Source organism: Suricata suricatta, chromosome 6 (assembly GCF_006229205.1).
Source record: "Suricata suricatta isolate VVHF042 chromosome 6, meerkat_22Aug2017_6uvM2_HiC, whole genome shotgun sequence".
NCBI classification, from domain to species: domain Eukaryota; kingdom Metazoa; phylum Chordata; class Mammalia; order Carnivora; family Herpestidae; genus Suricata; species Suricata suricatta.
Window position 1 is genome coordinate 90,394,575 of NC_043705.1, and position 17,618 is coordinate 90,412,192.

General features: G+C 40.9%; 1 protein-coding gene across 1 annotated transcript in view; it reads right to left on the reverse strand.

The window, feature by feature from the left end:
• Positions 1-17,618, reverse strand: part of DOCK2 (dedicator of cytokinesis 2) — a 404,233-nt gene that overhangs the window by 209,940 nt on the left and 176,675 nt on the right. Inside the window, exon 27 of the mRNA XM_029942884.1 lies at positions 17,471-17,566. Coding sequence (XP_029798744.1) covers positions 17,471-17,566 — 96 coding nt within the window. The remainder of the gene's footprint in view (positions 1-17,470; positions 17,567-17,618) is intronic.

Consider the following 17,618-nt stretch of genomic DNA (forward strand, 5'->3'; position numbering starts at 1 on the left):
GTTATCAATTTAAACTTAAGAAGGATCCCTGAATAGTCCTAGTGACAGGGATAGTTTTCATTATAATCACTGCTTATTGTGGTCCAGGAAAACAGATAAACAATGAACACATTTACAATTTAGTGCCACAAGGATCACATGAACCCCCACATGTCCTGAGAGTGAAGGAGGACATTTAAATCAATGGAATAGTTTCTAAGTTCATTTAGATGGATATGCTTTCATAATTTTTATCATTATTGTGTCCATATACCTGAACTATAATTTATTCAACTTAACAATGTTTTTTCCTACAATCTTCTTCCTTAAAAAGCAACTTTATATCACTACCATAAGGAAATCAATATAATATTTCAAAAATAGAAGATGAAATCAAAATAATTTTATTAAATTCTTGCTAGGACTTTTGAGTGTTAAAGGTGTTAAACCTGAGACCAGCTCTCTTTGTTAAAAAGGAAGATTAGCAAATATTCAACACATGCCAAAGTCACTTTAACACCAAACACATTTTCTACTTGACTAATCAGGATGTTTGAGAGAGAATTGAAAAGAAAACAACTTGCCCATCATGTGATTCCACTCTTCCCCCTGCATTGTCCAGGAGCCATCTAAAGCCAGCTTGTTTACCAATTTAAGGTGGGAGGAGTCTTGGGCACAGAATCAAAAGTCTTGGGTTTGTTAATGTTCTGTCACTTTCTTTTGGCTAGGTGACTTCAGGAAAGTTAACCTCTGGGAGCCTCTGACTCCTTATAATACTGAACATAACCTTTGTCTTACAAGGCTGTCTGACAATGAAGTGAGTAAAAGCCCTGAGCACTATGTAGGGCACACAACAGGTGCTCAATAACTGCATATTCATTCATTTGCTGGTTGAAGTAAATTGGGAGAGAAGATGCAAGATGCCTTCATTGAGTTGCAGGAAGTTTTCAGAAACAAGCTTAAGATTTTCTCAAAAAAATGGTATTGATAAGGAGGAATAAACTCTTCTTGCTTTCATTAAGACCATGAGAATGAATTGTTAAGTGACAAAGTCCTCAGTGATCCAAAAGAATATGAATGTATATTAAACACAGCATAGCACTCTGAGAAACAAAAGATCCTTGTTGCATGGAATAAATATCCTTGAGGTGAAAGACACTGCAAGAGCTGTGTCCCTGCCATTTTCAGCAGGAGCCAGTCAACTAAGGCTCCATGAGTCGTCCAAGGGCTCACAGCAATCACTTGGGAAAGTCATGCTGGAATAATGCAGTGGTGGGTGCAATATGTGAAGGTCGATGAGACCCCAGGGCCCAGAGCAGTTCTAGGAACCACTGACACTAAACTTGAGACCCATTCTGACTGGCAGTTTCAACTTCCTCATTAGCTGAGCAGAAGTCTCAATATGGCCTTTGCTTGAAAAGGCTTTCATTTCAAGTTGCTCAAGGCAACTTGCTATATGCTAAAACCATATTTCTTTTTTTTTTTAAGTCCCAAGAAGCATAGGTGTTTTATTATGATCATTATGCTGATAAAGCATGGCTGTGATGAAAAGATCTGTGGGACAAATCCACAGCCAACCAGCCAGCACTGTTTGTGTTTGCTGTAAACCATGTTTGACAAGCTTAATACTCAAAAGCCCTTTTGAGTTTCATCTCAACTTCAAGCCCATCTTTTAATCAGCTTCCAGCTTGAATTCCAGTGGGTCACATCTATCACCCCTACTCCTGAGGTTTCCCAAATATGTGATTTCAGACTGCCTCCTACAGGTCCCTCAGTAAATGAAGAGCAAACCTAGAGTTTGGTTTTCTCACTGCCAGACTAAGCCAGGTTCCAAGATAAGCATGCCTCCCTTCCATTGCTGATGCTGTCCCAACCCCCTTCTCTCAGATGGCTTCCACCAATGTCCCAACTGGTCCCCCGACATATACTCCCTTTCCCTTCCAGCACATTCTCCACATCGCAGCAAAGACAATTACTGTGAAATTTAGATCTGACCCATGTCACACTCTGGCTTCCTGATCAATTTAGAAAGTAAGACCAGGTGTGTCACTCACAAGGGCCCACCTTCCTCTCCCATGGAAGCTTCTATTTCAGGCACATTCCCTGTCTGCTCTACAGGTTTCCTTGGACCCATTATGCTAACACATCCTTAAGGGTCTGTGTAAGCTTTTCCTTCTGCCTGGAATAATCCACTCCACACCATCCTCCCCTGACCAGTTCCCAGCTCTGTTCGGACTTCTTGGGTAAAGTTTTCTAAGAGTACTGCAACCACTGTCCTAGATCACATGAAATACTCCTTTTGTATACTCACCATCAAAATTCTTGACACAGTTGACTTTATACGTATATTTGTGTCATTCTTTGATGACTGTATTCTCTCTCATTAGCCTATAATCCTCTTAAGGTAGGAATCCTGCTTATTTTTGCTTACCTTTGTATCTCTAGCACTCAGCATAATGGAATTCAAATATCTGACGCAGTAATAAATTAATGAATGAATTAGATCCAGTGGACAAACAGGAAAAAAATGATTCCCAGGTTTGTTTTTTCTTTTCTATCAGTTCTTTAGTGGGGATGGTCCCACTGGATGTCTAGCTCTGTATTTCCCCCAGGAACACCCATCCCTCTACTGATTAGCAAGTAATGTGCCCAGGGCTTGTCATTCTACTATAATTTACCTGGCACTCAGGACCCCGGACATCAAGCCACCGTCATCCTATCCCCACTGCCAACCTCCTAACGCCTTTATTCCGAATACTGACAGCACAGGTTAACCTTGTTTCAGAACAAATTGCCATCATAATTAAGTCCCAATGCATTTTTCACATTTTACCAAGACACTGCCTTACTGTATGAAAGAGAAAATTAGTTTTGAAATTAAAGCAGATTGTTAACTATTTTCTCTGTAATGTTTTCATTAAAATGCCAAAATTTATTACATGTGACCTAGTCCCTTTTCCACAAAATGCAATTCAAAGGAGACAGGGTCTATTTAACTGAAGAAGCATTTGGGGCCGAGCATTTTGCCTTGGCCACAACTAAAATGAAAAGATGGTAAGCATCACACCAAAGGATTATTTGCTCCAAAGCAAATAAGAGGTTTATTATCATGAATGGCCTCACAAATTCTTAGAATCCATAACTATATTATATTAAATTTCACTCAAATAAACCAATATTTTTTTTTCTCCTGGCAAACCCTCAACATGTGTTTTTTTTTAATCAGCAGCTAAACACAGTGACCTCCCATTGGCTCTCGGGTTTGGTTTCCCAGGTAGCACATGTGATGTTGTGATACTCTGGTTATGCTGACAGAAAAGCCTCTTTCTCTGGAGCCAAATGGGCTGAGTCACTTTAATTGATGAAACTGAGAGTGGTTCACATCCCTCTTTCACCAAGCATCCAAACCTGACTGAATCCAATCCCTTATGCAGAAATCCTATATGTGTGATAGAGGAGAGAAGCCACTAGCTGTTGTCATTGTTTTTCTGTTTGCTTGTTTGTTTCAAGACAGAAAACAAGATGCTGTCTGTAGTTAGGGATCAAGGGGAGCAAATTCAAAACCATGCAATGAACTCACCACTGACCTGAATTGATTTGCTGAACAGATCCTTCCCTCTTCTCCACAGCCATGCATCCACCAGCTCCAGGGAAACTTCTCGGTTCAACCCCAGTCCTAATCACTTTTTTTCAACAGCTATTGATTCCCTTCTCAGTGTTGGCCAAGAAAATCATAAATGCAGCTTGGCTTGTAGAGTATGGCCCAGTGAGAGGGGATGTGTTCTGACAATAAGCACACATCCTTTTCCGATTCACACACCTGTGTGTCACACCCTTCCTCCCCTCCTTTTGACCCTCTTAATGCGATCTTCATTATTCTCCTGTGATGATTATTTGTCTTAAATTATTGCTGTTTCTAGTCCTCCCTTCCCCTCTTCTTCCCCACTGTATGTTGTGTCCTAAGCGTAGGAACTGTTTTCCTCAGTTTGTAAAGTCTAAAGTCCAGGAGGTCCTTGTTTAATTGAAATGAATGACTTCACTATCGTGAGCCCTTATCTGTTCCATGTAGACCACTGGTCAGGCCTTCAAGGGTTACTTTCTCGACTTTTCCAGCTCCCTTAAATCAATCCCCCTCCTGGCTGCCTGGGGATCTCTCTGATACACACATCTGGCAATTCCCTGCTTCTACATCTCTAATGGCGCCCAGTATCCTAGAGCATAACATCCCTCCCACGGCAACATGATTCCTTACAAGCTGACTCCAACCTCGTATGTTTTGCCTAACTTCCTACTATTCTACTTCCCCCTAGCCCTGCCTCCTTATCACTTCTTGAAAAAGTTAGAGGCTATTGCATATCAGCGACTTAACACATGCTGTTCCCTCTACCTGGGACATTGTTCCATTACCTATCTATCATGGGAAATAATTTTCATTTGGGAGAAATAAATGAATATGAACCACTAATTATGATAATAAAGCCTCTAGTTTGTTGAAGTTAAAATGGGCTGTTATTAAATGCTTTGCTTACAATTACTGATTTATTTCAAGGTAGCTGACAATCACCCCATTTGCCAGGAGAATCACTGAGGCTTGGAGAGATATAAGTAATGTGTCCAAGTATGAGGTAGTGAAGGTTGGAGTGCCATCAAGGTCTGCCAAACTTGGGAGCCTGGGCTCCTACCTCCTATGCCAGACAGCAAGTTGCAATTTAAATGTCACCTCCTCTCTGTAACTTTTTCTGATCATCCCCCGCCCCTGCCATGAGATTAGTCACTCCATCCTCCCAGTACTCGTGGCGCTTTGAACAGGCTGCTGCTTATATTATCTTGACATTTCTTTTGTCAATCTCTCATGCACATCTCCACCAGGGAGCAAAGTCCTGGGGGACAGAAACTGTCATCTGAGTCTCTACGGCCCTCTAGGTGTTTATCACATTGCCTGAGATGCTGTAAGTGCTTCATATATGATTGCTGAATGAACTGGGAAAAAACAGGAAGATTAAAATGTTAAGAGGCAAAACAGCCCATGGTACAGAGACCAGAACAATGCCAGGAGTAGTGACTTCTGCCCCTGACTTTCTGCACAATTTTGAACAAGTACTTTCACCTCCATCCCCCACATCTGTCTTTAAAATGAAACCATCTGCCTTTCTGGCTTCACAGGCTGGTTAGAAGAAAAGTAAAATTATATACATGAAAATGCTTCAGTAAGTTTGACTATCTCATTAATTCCTATTTTTAAAGAAATAGCGTTTGAGGGTTTTTTCTTCCTGATTATAAAAGGAAAGCAAAATCATTTTAGAAAAAGTGAAGCTACAGAAATATACAACTCATGTGTCACTTAAGCAGATGATATCAACATAATTTTAGCTTCAGAACAGGGTCTCCAAGCGTGACCTCTGGGAGATCTAGGGCTTCTGGTGAGGAGCCACATGTCTTCCCTTCCCTGACTTTCAGGATCCCTGATGACTTTCTTTTTATTGTTGGGTCTTTTGACCCTTTCTCTATATTTAACACATAGAATTTCCTCATGTTATTAAAAAATAATCATCAATATTTAATGACTGTACAAATGTATCACTGGATGAATGAACATAGCAAAAATCTAGAAAAAAAAAGGGTTCTGATCTTGAAGGGTCATTTGATGGAATTGATTCCTTCGAGCCCCTTTAGAAGGTCAGTGCCCCAGACAGAACAGCATGGAAGGACCCTCTTGGGGGAATCTGCTGCGTTCAAGGTTGTGCCGACAGGGCCCCTCAGGGCAGCTCCAGCCCCGCAACAACATTCCCAGGGAAGGACCTTCTATGATGGGATTTTTCCTTCTCATCTGGGACTCGAGCCTTTGTAGCAGACATATGGCATCCAGTTTCACCTCAAGGGAGCTTTATTCACAGTCCAGCCGTAGCAACAGCTTAGTAATACTTCCCCAATCCAGGAGCGATCCAAGTCAGGGCTACAAAATAGTTCGTCATCTGATACAGTAACACTTGCATCAAAGTAAGAGAAGAATCCAGCACTGAGGGGGAATAATACTGGCTCTTCTTTACCAAAGGCCTCCTAGGAGGGAAGCCCCATGTGGTGGGCTTTACACATGCTTTTTAAATTCAATCCTCACCATGGGATTGATAGGTAATAACTATTAGTACCCCCGTTTTATAGATGAGAAAACTGAGGAGCAGAGAGCTGTGAAGTGAAAAGACTTCCTATCTGTGGAATAAGGCCTTCTCACTCCTTCAGAAAAGAATCACCAGTTTCCAACTAGTAAAGTCCTTTCAAACTCCAGACCTTGAGCCCCAACTCCACAGCCGTTGGAAAGCAATGCTGGGTGTGAGAGCACTCTCAGTCAAGGTCCAAATGGCAGACATTCTAAAGTTTCTACAGTTTCCAAAGTTCTCCAAGGACAAGAAAGGGCTGGCCTCTCCTCCAGTGCCAGGAAATAAGACAGGAGATAGAGTGAAGTCTTAACTTTAAGAACACACTTAAAATTACTTATTCAAAATCAGATCTGTCTGGTTCCACTTACGGAAAGCTAAAAGGCCCTGAGATATTCGGATGTAATTTCATCAGGATAATGATGTACCAGTCATGCATTTCCTAGTACTCCTTATACAATTCCTAAACTCAGTCTCTGTCTCTGCCTCTCTGGGTGCTGACAACACTGTGTTTCCTACACTGCTGGCCGGGGGAGGCCCTAGCACGGGCACCAGCTTCTCCAGGGCCTGAGCTCACCTCCGCTGTAAAGCCACAAGTTGTGTGTCACTGAGTCACAGCTGTCATGGCTGCAGCCGCGGGAGCATGCCTATTATCTCGGAGCATTCAGTCCTCATAGCAGAGGTCTGCTCAACTGGACAGACCAGGGAGGATGCAGTACCTGTTTCAACGAATTTAGGAACCTGATATTTCCCCTTCGTTTTCATCTCTGTGGCTCAGCATGGAACAGAAGGAAGATTGGGAGAATGAAACCAACTCTTTTGTATGCCCCAGTTCTGAAACATTGTCTGAAAGAATTCTACCCTACAGGGCTCATAAAGTATTTGGGAATTTTATACAGAAAAGACCCTCATGGGAAAGCTTAACATAAAACAAATCTCTCATCTTATTTTTTAAATCAGAATTATTTTAAAGCTAGACATTAATTTGTACTTTCCATCAGTTTGTTCTTTCCATTCATTTACTCCCATAGTTTGGATAGATGCCAGTCACCTGCCAAGCCCTAGGCCTATGAACAGGATCCTCAAAGATAATAGGATACAGTTCCTTTCCTCAAGAATCCTAGTCTACTGTGGAACAGAGATAGGTAAAGAGGAAATTCCATTATGATATGGTAATGCTATAATTGAAAAATGGACAAAGAACAATGAGGTCACTGAAGAAAGATGATCTTGAGGAATGAGAGAAGATTTCACAGACCAGGAGATGGAGATAAGGCAAGAAATGCCACTCCCTCTTACAACCCCCTAACCCTTCCTCTCCACCTATTCAAAATGTTCATGTCACTCAAGAACTAGACCTGATTATATGAAGTTTACCTTGATGACTGACTTCTGTGCATATATGCTGTGAGCTCCTTGAAAGTTGAGATAGTAATTCATTTTTTTGCATATATACTTTAGGCCATGTACTCTTTGATATGCAGTTACCAAAATCCTTTTTAAAGTAAAACTTCCAGGGTGCCTGGGTGGCTCAGTTGGTTAAGCATCTGATTCTTGATTTTAACTCAGGTTATGATCTCATGGTCATGAATCAACCCCCAAGTCAAGCTCTGCTCTGGGCATTGAATAAACTTAAGATTCTCTCACTTCCTCTCCTTCTGCCACACCTCTGCACTTTCTCTCTCTCTCTCTCTCTCTCTCTCTCTCTCTCTCTCTCTCTCTCTCTCTGTGTGTGTGTGTGTGTGTGTGTGTGTGTGTGTATCTCTTTCTCTCAAAAATAAAAGAAAATAAAAAGTAAAACCTCCCCAGCCCAGGACATAAGCACCCTCTACAAGACCATATCAAGCAGTAACCAAACTATCCCAAGCTAATGATGCCACCTCTTGGACCAACTGGAATTTCAGGACTCTTGTAGAATGTTTACTCTTTCTTAATCCGATCTGCCCCCAACACACACACATACACATACACACATGTACTCTCTTAAATTTTTTAAGTTTTATCTCAGAAAAACAATGTATGAGACATGTGCAGTGAAAGGCTTAAGATGGTAGCTTTAAACTCTGTAGACCTGGGTTTGAATTCTATTTTCCTCCTTCCCATGCATGTGATGCTGGACAAGGGGCTCAAACCCTCTGATCACTGCTTCCTTTCTGAGAGCAGATAATAATTTTTTGTCAACTTCACAGATTAAATATGATAATGTCCCCAAATTGCCATCTCTGCCACACAGTAAGAAATGTTAACTGATTATCACCAACATATGTAACCTCTGAAGAGAATGACTACATCCTTTCCCCAATTCTTTCCATTTGGTCCAGTTATTCAGTAACACTTCTCCTTCCTCCCTTAGTCTTCTAATCTAATCATGCCCTAAGGGTGATCATAGTAACACTTGCATAAGGGTAATGCAAGTAACACTTGGATGTTTAGGAAAAGAATCATGGTTTGTATGTAAATAAAGTAAATAGCAGAAATATTCCATTCCTTCAGCAGTGGTCTTTCGGGTCATCCTATATGCCAGGGGCATTGTGTTTCCTACAGATGCAGAAGTGATGAAGCCATTGTTCTGTAGTGCTAAGAATGCTCTCATGACAGTATGGTGAGTACAGGAGACAGGCTCATGCTGAAGAGAGCAGAGGGGTCCCAACTTGCATAAGTGGAATGTGGGTCAAGATGTACCTCCCAGGCCAATACATGAAAGAGAAAGAGGAATTTGCAAGAGGGAAGGTTTTGCAAAGAAAGGTAAGAGGAGTATATTCAGGACAGAGGGAAGGGCATGCAAGAGAATGCAAAGAAGAAAAGGAACACTCTGTAACTAGCTGAGCAGTTCCATCAATTTGGTAGAAGAGTGGGAGGTAAAGAGAATAGGGGAAGAGGCAGACCGTCCTGGGCACACTGAAGGCTGTGGTGAGCAGCTGGGCCTTTATCTTCGGCCACGGTGAGGCCATTGATGCTTGCTTCCCTGGAGAATTCTACTTTATAAGACCACATGGGCTGCAATGTGAATAATTCAAAACGGACGAGAGAGGAGGCAGTGTGTCTTAGTAGCAGCTGCAGCAGTGGCAGTGGTGAAAGACGGTCATGGCCAGACCCCACTGCATAGCACTGGTGGTAGAGGGAAGCTCTGGATTAGAGAGGCCTTTGGACCTAGAACCTGGTGGTCTGCTCAAGGGAGGGAAGACAAGCTGTATGTGGAAGGGGATGGAGACTTGAGATAATTTCACACCTTTATTCTAGTTTTATTTTCTGCAAAACCTGCTATTTGGTAAGTCCCAACACTCAAGGCTCTTGTTCTAATTTTACAGGTTACCATAATTGAGGAGATTGATCCTAAAGATATCACTGTCATTACAAAGCCACCAAAAAATCCAGGGCCATTTCACAGCTTTCTGAAAGTTGCCAATAGGTTATCTCACCAGACTGAATGGTCTAGGCAGAGCAGTATCTAGAGCTCAGGAGTGCTCATTATTACCTTTAAAATATCCTTTGCCTAAAGAAGAATTTAAGGTCTTAGTACTGTAGGAGTATATAAAACACTATTTAAGAGGAGGAACTCTATCAACAGGTTTGCCTGGGTTCAAGTCCCAGTTCTTCCACTCACAAAGTGTGTGATTATAGGTAAGTTATATAACCTCACTGGGTCTCAGTAACCTCAGATGTAAAATACGAGTATCTGAGGCAGGTTAAGAAGTAAGACATGCAAGAGGCTTAGCTCTCTGCCTGGAAAACAGACTATTTGCTCAATAAGCGAGAGCTTTATTAGAAGTATTGCTTGCTAACAAAGTGTTGGGTTGCCTAGTAGAGGTCAAGAGTCAACCAACCACTTCTGGCTTGGAACCTCACATCTTCCTGCCCTAGATGGTCTTCATATCTGCTTTCCATGGGACAGGGTGGAGGTGGCACCAACTGTCTTGGCGTGGCCCTTGCACAGGCATCCTTGAGTCTGTGAGCTTACAATGTATCAGAGAGCAGTCATGTAGGTGGGCCATTTGCCATTTGGAAAGTGAAGAGCGTTAAAAGCCTGGCTCTCTGATGACTCAGGTGTTTTCTGGAGTCTTCAGTGCTATAGTGAGGTGAAGCAGTGGAGGATGGGATGATTACCCACTTTTTTCCCCTTCCTTTTTAAACAAACTGCTCTAAGTTTCCGGAGCTGGCATGATGCCAGCTGCATTTACCTTTATTTAATCACTCAGTAGACTCCTCTGTGAAAAACGGGGTAATTAGGCCCAAAATATATCACCCAGAGGCTTATTTTAATTACCCGAAATAAAAGCTAGATCCCAATTTCAACAAAATTACCAGATTGTTTACCTTCTAAGAATTTCTGGCAGTGTGTAAATTCCCTGGTTGATTCTCCCTATGAGATTGTCCACCCCCAGCACTAAGGAGGCCACACACAGGGGACAGCCTTCTGTGGACCAGTCAGTGGAAGGATGCACCGGTCAGGGAAGGTTCTCTGAGACAGCCCCCTCACTACACAAAAAAATCAGAAGTTTTCCTCTCACTGCTCGAAGACCTATGGGATAGTGCAACAGACACACACTCTGATGTTGGACATCCCCCGTTCCTATCCCACCTTGCTACTAGCTGTGTGACATCGGCCATGATGCTTGCATCCTCTGGGGCTCAGTCAGTCTATTCTCCCAACAACGGGCGATGATGACAATTACTCATGAGGAACAAAGACATGCTCCATCATATCTGGTTTCTAGTCAAACTTTTTTTAAGCATCTCTGAAGACTAAAATCAATGCAAAAATAAGCCACTGTGTCACAGTTTAATTGGTAGCATGATCTCTTTCATATGGACACATAAAATCATGGTGATTCTTACATTTGATAAAATATGATGCAGAGCACATAGAAACCCTTCCCTGGTAAAATGTTAAGTTCTCAGCTTATTTTTTTTCCATTACTCTTCTGCTCTTATACCACAGCCTTCTTAACCAAAAATATGCAGAAGAGAATATGGGTTCTACAAGAGCTTTTGGACTGGGCTGGGAAAACACCAAACATTTTAGTCAATACATAGTCTTTGCAGGTATCCTGCATACATCACTATTCTAGAATCTTATGCTTCTAACAGACATCACTAATCAATTCAGCACTTCTTCCTCTGAGCGCAGATGTAGCCTCTGACTCTTTCTCAGCACAGTACTACAAGTAACCATTACCAACCCACCCAAGTTGGCACATGAAGCAAAATCTATTTTATGTCCCTGACTCAGGATCCTGGGAGATGAAAAAAAGAATAAGCATTGGCCAAATCAGAAAACTTAGATATATGAAAAAGATCTCTAAAATTATAGAGTTCATTGCACAAAAGAAACCAAGGTCTAGAGGGGTGACATTGGCACAAAGTCAGAGTCAACTCTCCAAAACAAGTATGGACAATTTCTCCTGTTCACTCTTTTTTTTTTAATGTTTATTTGTTTTTGAGAGTGAGAGAGAGAGAGAGAGAGAGACAGAGTGCAAGTGGGGGAAAGGAAGACAGGGAGACACAGAATCTGAAACAGGCTCCAGGCTCTGAGCTGTCAGCACAGAGCCTGACGCGGGGCTCAAACCCATGAATGGCAAGATCATGACCTAAGCTGAAGTAAGAGGCTTAACCGACTAAGCCACCCAGGGGCTCCTTTCCTGTTCACTTTTAGAGACAGAGAACTAACTGGTGGTTACCAGAGGGGAGGTAGGGAGAAGGATAGGTGAAATAGATAAAGGGAGCACACTTATCTTGATGAGCACTGAGAAATGTGTGGAATCACTGAATCACTATATTGTACACCTGAAACTAATGCAACACTGTGTTCAATCACAGTGGAATAAAAAAAATTATCCTGTTTTCTCATATCCAAAATGTCCTTTCTACCAAACCATGCTGCCTTTCTCAGGATAAAAGTCAAACTCCTTAGTCACTTTAATAAATAAATGTATATCTGATTGATTAGACTCTTGGCAAAGATTAGAAGGGGAAAGCAGTCATGTAAAGGGGCTTTTTGCTTTTTGTTTTTACAAAATTTGCTTTTGCTCATTTGTCACCATCAACACTTCATTATTTAGGCAAGCAATTTACAGAAAAAATCAGGAATGGTTCTTGCCAGCAAATGATAATTACAGTGTGCTGTGCATAAAAAGTGATCCATCCTAGCCCTATGTTTCTTGTAAATTTAGTAGCTAACACCTTTTATCACAATGTTCCTACTCCTACAAATTAAAAAAAAAAGTCACTATTTAATCCCACATAATGACATGCCAACAACCAGCTACCCCATATCCAATCCAGGCCTTCTCAGGATTTCAGAAGTACTAGGCATGTCTGGTATTTGCCATAAGTATTGATTGCTTAATATTCCCAGGCAATGGAAACTAACCAATAAAAATTGTGTCTGGAAAATTGAAAGTGATGGTTGGAATGGGGCTCTCTCCTTTTTGTCAAATTTCAATTTGAAATTAAATTGGGGCCTTCAGCACTAAGACAGGGACTCCTGACCTCTGAGTAATTACTTTCCAACATCATTTTCTTTAATTTGGAGAAGATATTTCTATTCGAAAAGTGTTGGAAAGGACCATTTTATGAAAATGGAGCTACTTCTTAAGAAAAACATGTTTATTCCTTCCATCTAGTTCAGGCACATTCCTGCTCCTAGTGAGGGGTGCTTTCTACACACCTCCAGTACTCCCCACTCAGCACTCCTGTTGTAATTACACCAACAAACTCGAGAGTCATGGAGACTAATGACACAGCATGTGACTTAGAACCTCTGCAAGGCTCCTGGAATCAGCCCAGGGAACAGGAAAGTGTGAACAGGCAGTTCCTTACACTGCTACCACATTCCCTGAGATATGGGTTCATGATACTAGAGGAAACATTCGTTGCAGAAAGAAAAGCATTCCAAACTGAGAGAAAGACATATACAAATCATTTCTAGGGATTATGTCACTCGTTTATTTGCTTAACAAACATTTATTGAGTGCCCACAGTATACCAGGGATACTGCTAGAAGCTGAGGATAAAAGAGTGAGTGAAACATGATCCCTGCCCTTAAGGGCATTCACAGAATGTAGGTAGACTGGAGCACAGAGACAAAAAAACATATTGCAATGAACTAAGTCCAATGAGTCCACTGACTGAGGTGTATAGGGGGCTCTGAGGACAAACAGGGGAGCCAGGTGGAGAAGGACTGAAGCCAGATGTACATAAAAAAGCAGGATTTAGTGGGAGGCTAAAAGAATAAGCAGGTGAGTGAGAGGGAGGAGTCAAGGGCAGATGCTACAATTCTAGGAGGTCAGTACCATAAACTGGGATCTTAAATGAAAGGAGAGTGTGGAGCAGACTCCTGGGAGGGTGGGGGGTGCTGGTGATGAATTGTGTTTGGGACACAGTGAGAAACATCCCACTGAAAAAGGACAGGGTTTTCTTGAGGGCACAAACCATGCCTGACTCATTACTGAGTCTTTGTGCTGAGTATATAAGAAATTCTCATAATAGTGAATGAATAAATAAATAAATATTATGTACAAGAAGCACATATGCAAATACTTTTTTTATCCTATGGATTAGGATTTATTTTTTAAATATAATTTATTGTCAAATTGGTTTCTAGTGCAAATGCTTTTTATGTGTTATTTCATTTAATTTCTATAGAAACTCTATGAGGAAGGTCAATTATTACCCATTTTATAAATAGGCCTAAGCCTTAAAAGTTCTGTGGTATAAGAGAGAGGAGCTATAGATAGCAAGTTCACAGATAAAAATGTCTGAGAGAGAAACAGAGAGAGAGAGAACACCTGGAAAGATGCTCAACATCATTAGTCATCTGGGAAATGCAAATTAAAACCACAATAAGACATCACTAGAATTGTTATAAATCCACTAGAGTTGTAAAATCCAAAAGACTGACAATATTAAGTGTTGGGGAGGATGGAGATAAACTAGGACCATCATATTGATTATGGGACTATAAAATGGCCACTATGGAAAACAGTCTGGTAATTTCCTACAAAGTTAGACATATAATTCCCTTATGTCCTAGCAATTCCACTTCTGAATTTCTACACAAGAGAAATTAAAATATGTTCATTCAAAAGTTGTTATATGAATATTCATAGCAACATTATAATAGCAAAAAGTTGGAAACAATTCAAATATCTATCCACTAGAGAATGCATAAACAAAATGTTGTATATTCATATAGTATAATATTACTCAGCAATAGAAAGTAATTAAGTACTGATACATTCTAAAATATAAACTTCAAAAACAGCATGCTAAGGAAAGAAGCCAGATATAAAAGACCTCAAATTGTATGATTTCACTTACATGAAATGTCAAAAAAAGCAAATCCATAGAGACAGAGAGTAGAATAGTGCTTGCTTAAAGATGGGGTAGAAGGTAGAGGGGTAAGGGTGCCATGCAGAGGCATGGGACTTTTAGGAATGAAGGAAGTGTTATAAACTGACTTATGGTCATGGGTACACAACTACACATTTACTAAAACTCATCAAACTGAAAAATTTACAATGGTTAAAGTTTAAATCATGTTAAGTTTAACCCCAATGAAAGAGAAAGAAAGAAAGAAAGAAAGAAAGAAAGAAAGAAAGAAAGAAAGAAAGAAAGAAAGAAAGAAAGAAAGAAAGGAAGGAAGGAAAGAAAGAAAGAAAGAGAAAGAAAGAAAGAAAGAAAGAAAGAAAGAAAGAAAGAAAGAAAGAAAGAAAGGAAAGAAAGAAAGAAAGAAAGAAAGAAAGAAAGAAAGAAAGGAGAAAAGAAGAAAAGAAAAGAAAAGAAAAGGAAGAAAGGAAGAAGAAAAGGAATAAAGACAGCTGTGTGATTTAGAAAAAGCAGGGAGGTCCCAACCAGGTTGCTGAGATTCAGGCAGCTTCCTGAGGAGCACATTTGTGCTGGACCTTGAAGACTAGGTATTATCCCAACAGATTGAGATGGCACACTAAGTAGGATTCCAGACAAAGAAAGCAGCATGAGTGAGAAAGTGCCAGACATGGTTGGGCAATATCCAGACATCCATTTTGGCTGAATAGCCAGGTGGAGAAAAGTAGATGAAAAAGCTGATAAATGTGGTTTTGGCCAGATTACAGATGCTGAGAATGGTCAGGCTAATACATTTAAGACTTAACTGGACAGACAGTGGGAACCTACAGAACATTCCAGGGTAGAGGAGTGTCCTGGCAAAGACTGATGGGGCAGCACTGAGAAATGCATGTTGGAAGGGCTAGTAACCAGAGTACAGTATCAAATGAAAGGCTCAGGGACTGGGTGTAGTGAATGAGGGCCAAACTATGCTCATGGGCAAGGGACAGAAAGATGCACTGTATCAGATAGAAAGGAAAATAATAACAGACATGGGTTATTTCGTGCTTCCTATGATCCAGGCACTGTTGTAAAGAATGGCTGTCTTAAAGGAGAGACAGAGAGTTACGACCTGCTATAACCAGAACAAGCCAAATGGATGGATGGATATCTTTAGGTCTAGCTCCAAAGAAAAGGAATAAAGATTACGGAGGTCATAAAATGCTTATCTAAGGCAAGTTATGGAAACCACAGACATGGAAGCTTGTAACTGAATAAGATATGGTGATACTTCTAAGGTGGAAGGATGGTAAGTGAGACAAATGACAGAGACCAATTTACATGGCTCTGTCCCAGGAAGGCAGGTGCACCTGGCCCTGTGAGCATTCTTTGTGGATGTCACCACTCCTTTAAATGTACACAGTGTATGGTAAATAAACATGCACTGATATGACTAAACAGAACCAAATGAGTCTAAAGAAAATAGTTACCCTCCATTGCCTCTAGGGATCAAATCCTTGCTTGTCCAGCTTCTGTTAAAATAACATTCAGCACCTTATGTTCTGTATCCATGAGGCAAGACTACAGCATCTCAAAAATCAGCATCCCAAACTGGCTTCCTAAAAGCTGAATCCACCTGTTTGGGACTCAGAAAATGTTTATAAATATAGTTTCTTATTGGCTGCCAACACTTAAATACCAGGAAATTTCACATTTTCAGCTTCTCTTGAGAAGCTGGGAGTTTTGACAACTGTATGGCCCAATTCCATACGGTGTCAATCAATCACAGCTGGGTAGCGCTTGTCCTCATTAAGCATTAAAGTCCCTGCCAGTACACTTCATTTATTCATTCACTCATTCATTTGCTCACTCATTCAATAAATACTTATCAAGTATCTACTCTATGTAGGGCACTGTTAGAGGATCCAGAGACACAAATGAACAAAATCAATGAAAACTTTACATTGTGGAGCTCATTTTCTCACAAGGAGAGCCAGACAATGAATCAGTCAAGGGAGATAGGATAGATAGATAGATAGATAGATAGATAGATAGATAGATAGATAGATTGATTGATTGATTTTAGGTGGTGATACTTACTAAGAAACATAAAGAAGTAAGGTGTGGAGCTGGAAAGAGAATGGAGAGGTGCTGGGTATTATAGACAGGGTGGTCAAGGTAGGGAAGCCTCTCTGGTTTGGTGATACCTGAGCCAAGACCTGATTTACATGAGAAAATACCCCTCAGACCTGAGGCAGAGATAGGCCAAGCTGAGGGAATAGCAAATATAATCATGTCTTATGGGTGGGAGAAATAGGGCAGAGGGCATTTAAGGCCTTAGCAATGGTTTGGATTTTATTTTGAGTGAGATAGGAAACCACTGGTGAGTTCGAGCAGAGGAGTGACATAGTTGAACATACTCATTTATGTTGGTGACTGGTCCCCATACGCATTAATTTTGGCCCTCAGTTTAAAGCAAGATAAACAGAGGTTAAAGGGTTAGAGATAGACTCTGTCTGGGGACAGAAAATAATCAGACTATGATAAAGGAATCTACTCATCTTCAGAATGTAGCAATTGTACAGAAGAATAACCCAAAAGTTAGCAAAGACTTGAATTAATTGATATCTACGGACAGAGTTAACATATAATGAATCTACTTAGAAAACCAAGTTCACAGGACCCTGAGACTGGGCATTGCCGGACTCTAGGTCAAAAGAAAAGGTGGACGTGAATGTGGAACATTCTGCCTGGCCCACTTACAAAAAGCTCCTCTCACTCTTCAGTCTTTACAGTGACATTCCATCCCCTTTGGTACACTCACCTTAGTTGACACATCTCAAGTCTTGTTTTATTTCAGCAACTTGAATTAACTCTTATGTTATCCCAACTCAGATAAGAAAAATCTAACTATTGTACTCCAAAACAAAGTATCAGTTGGTGCTAGGTGTTCAACATGATCTGCAGTTGCAGAAAATCCATTCCTTGACTCTGAACAGTTTGAAATGTGTGACAAGACAAAGAGGTGTACTCACAATCAGAACATGATCCCGCCCCATGGTGATGACTGTCCGATTCACTGTACGAAGAAGCTGGACCATGATTTCTTGGATGTGGTGGTAGGTAAAGGCCTGTAACATAGAGACAACTGTGTGACAACCAGACATTGTACCTGCACATCTC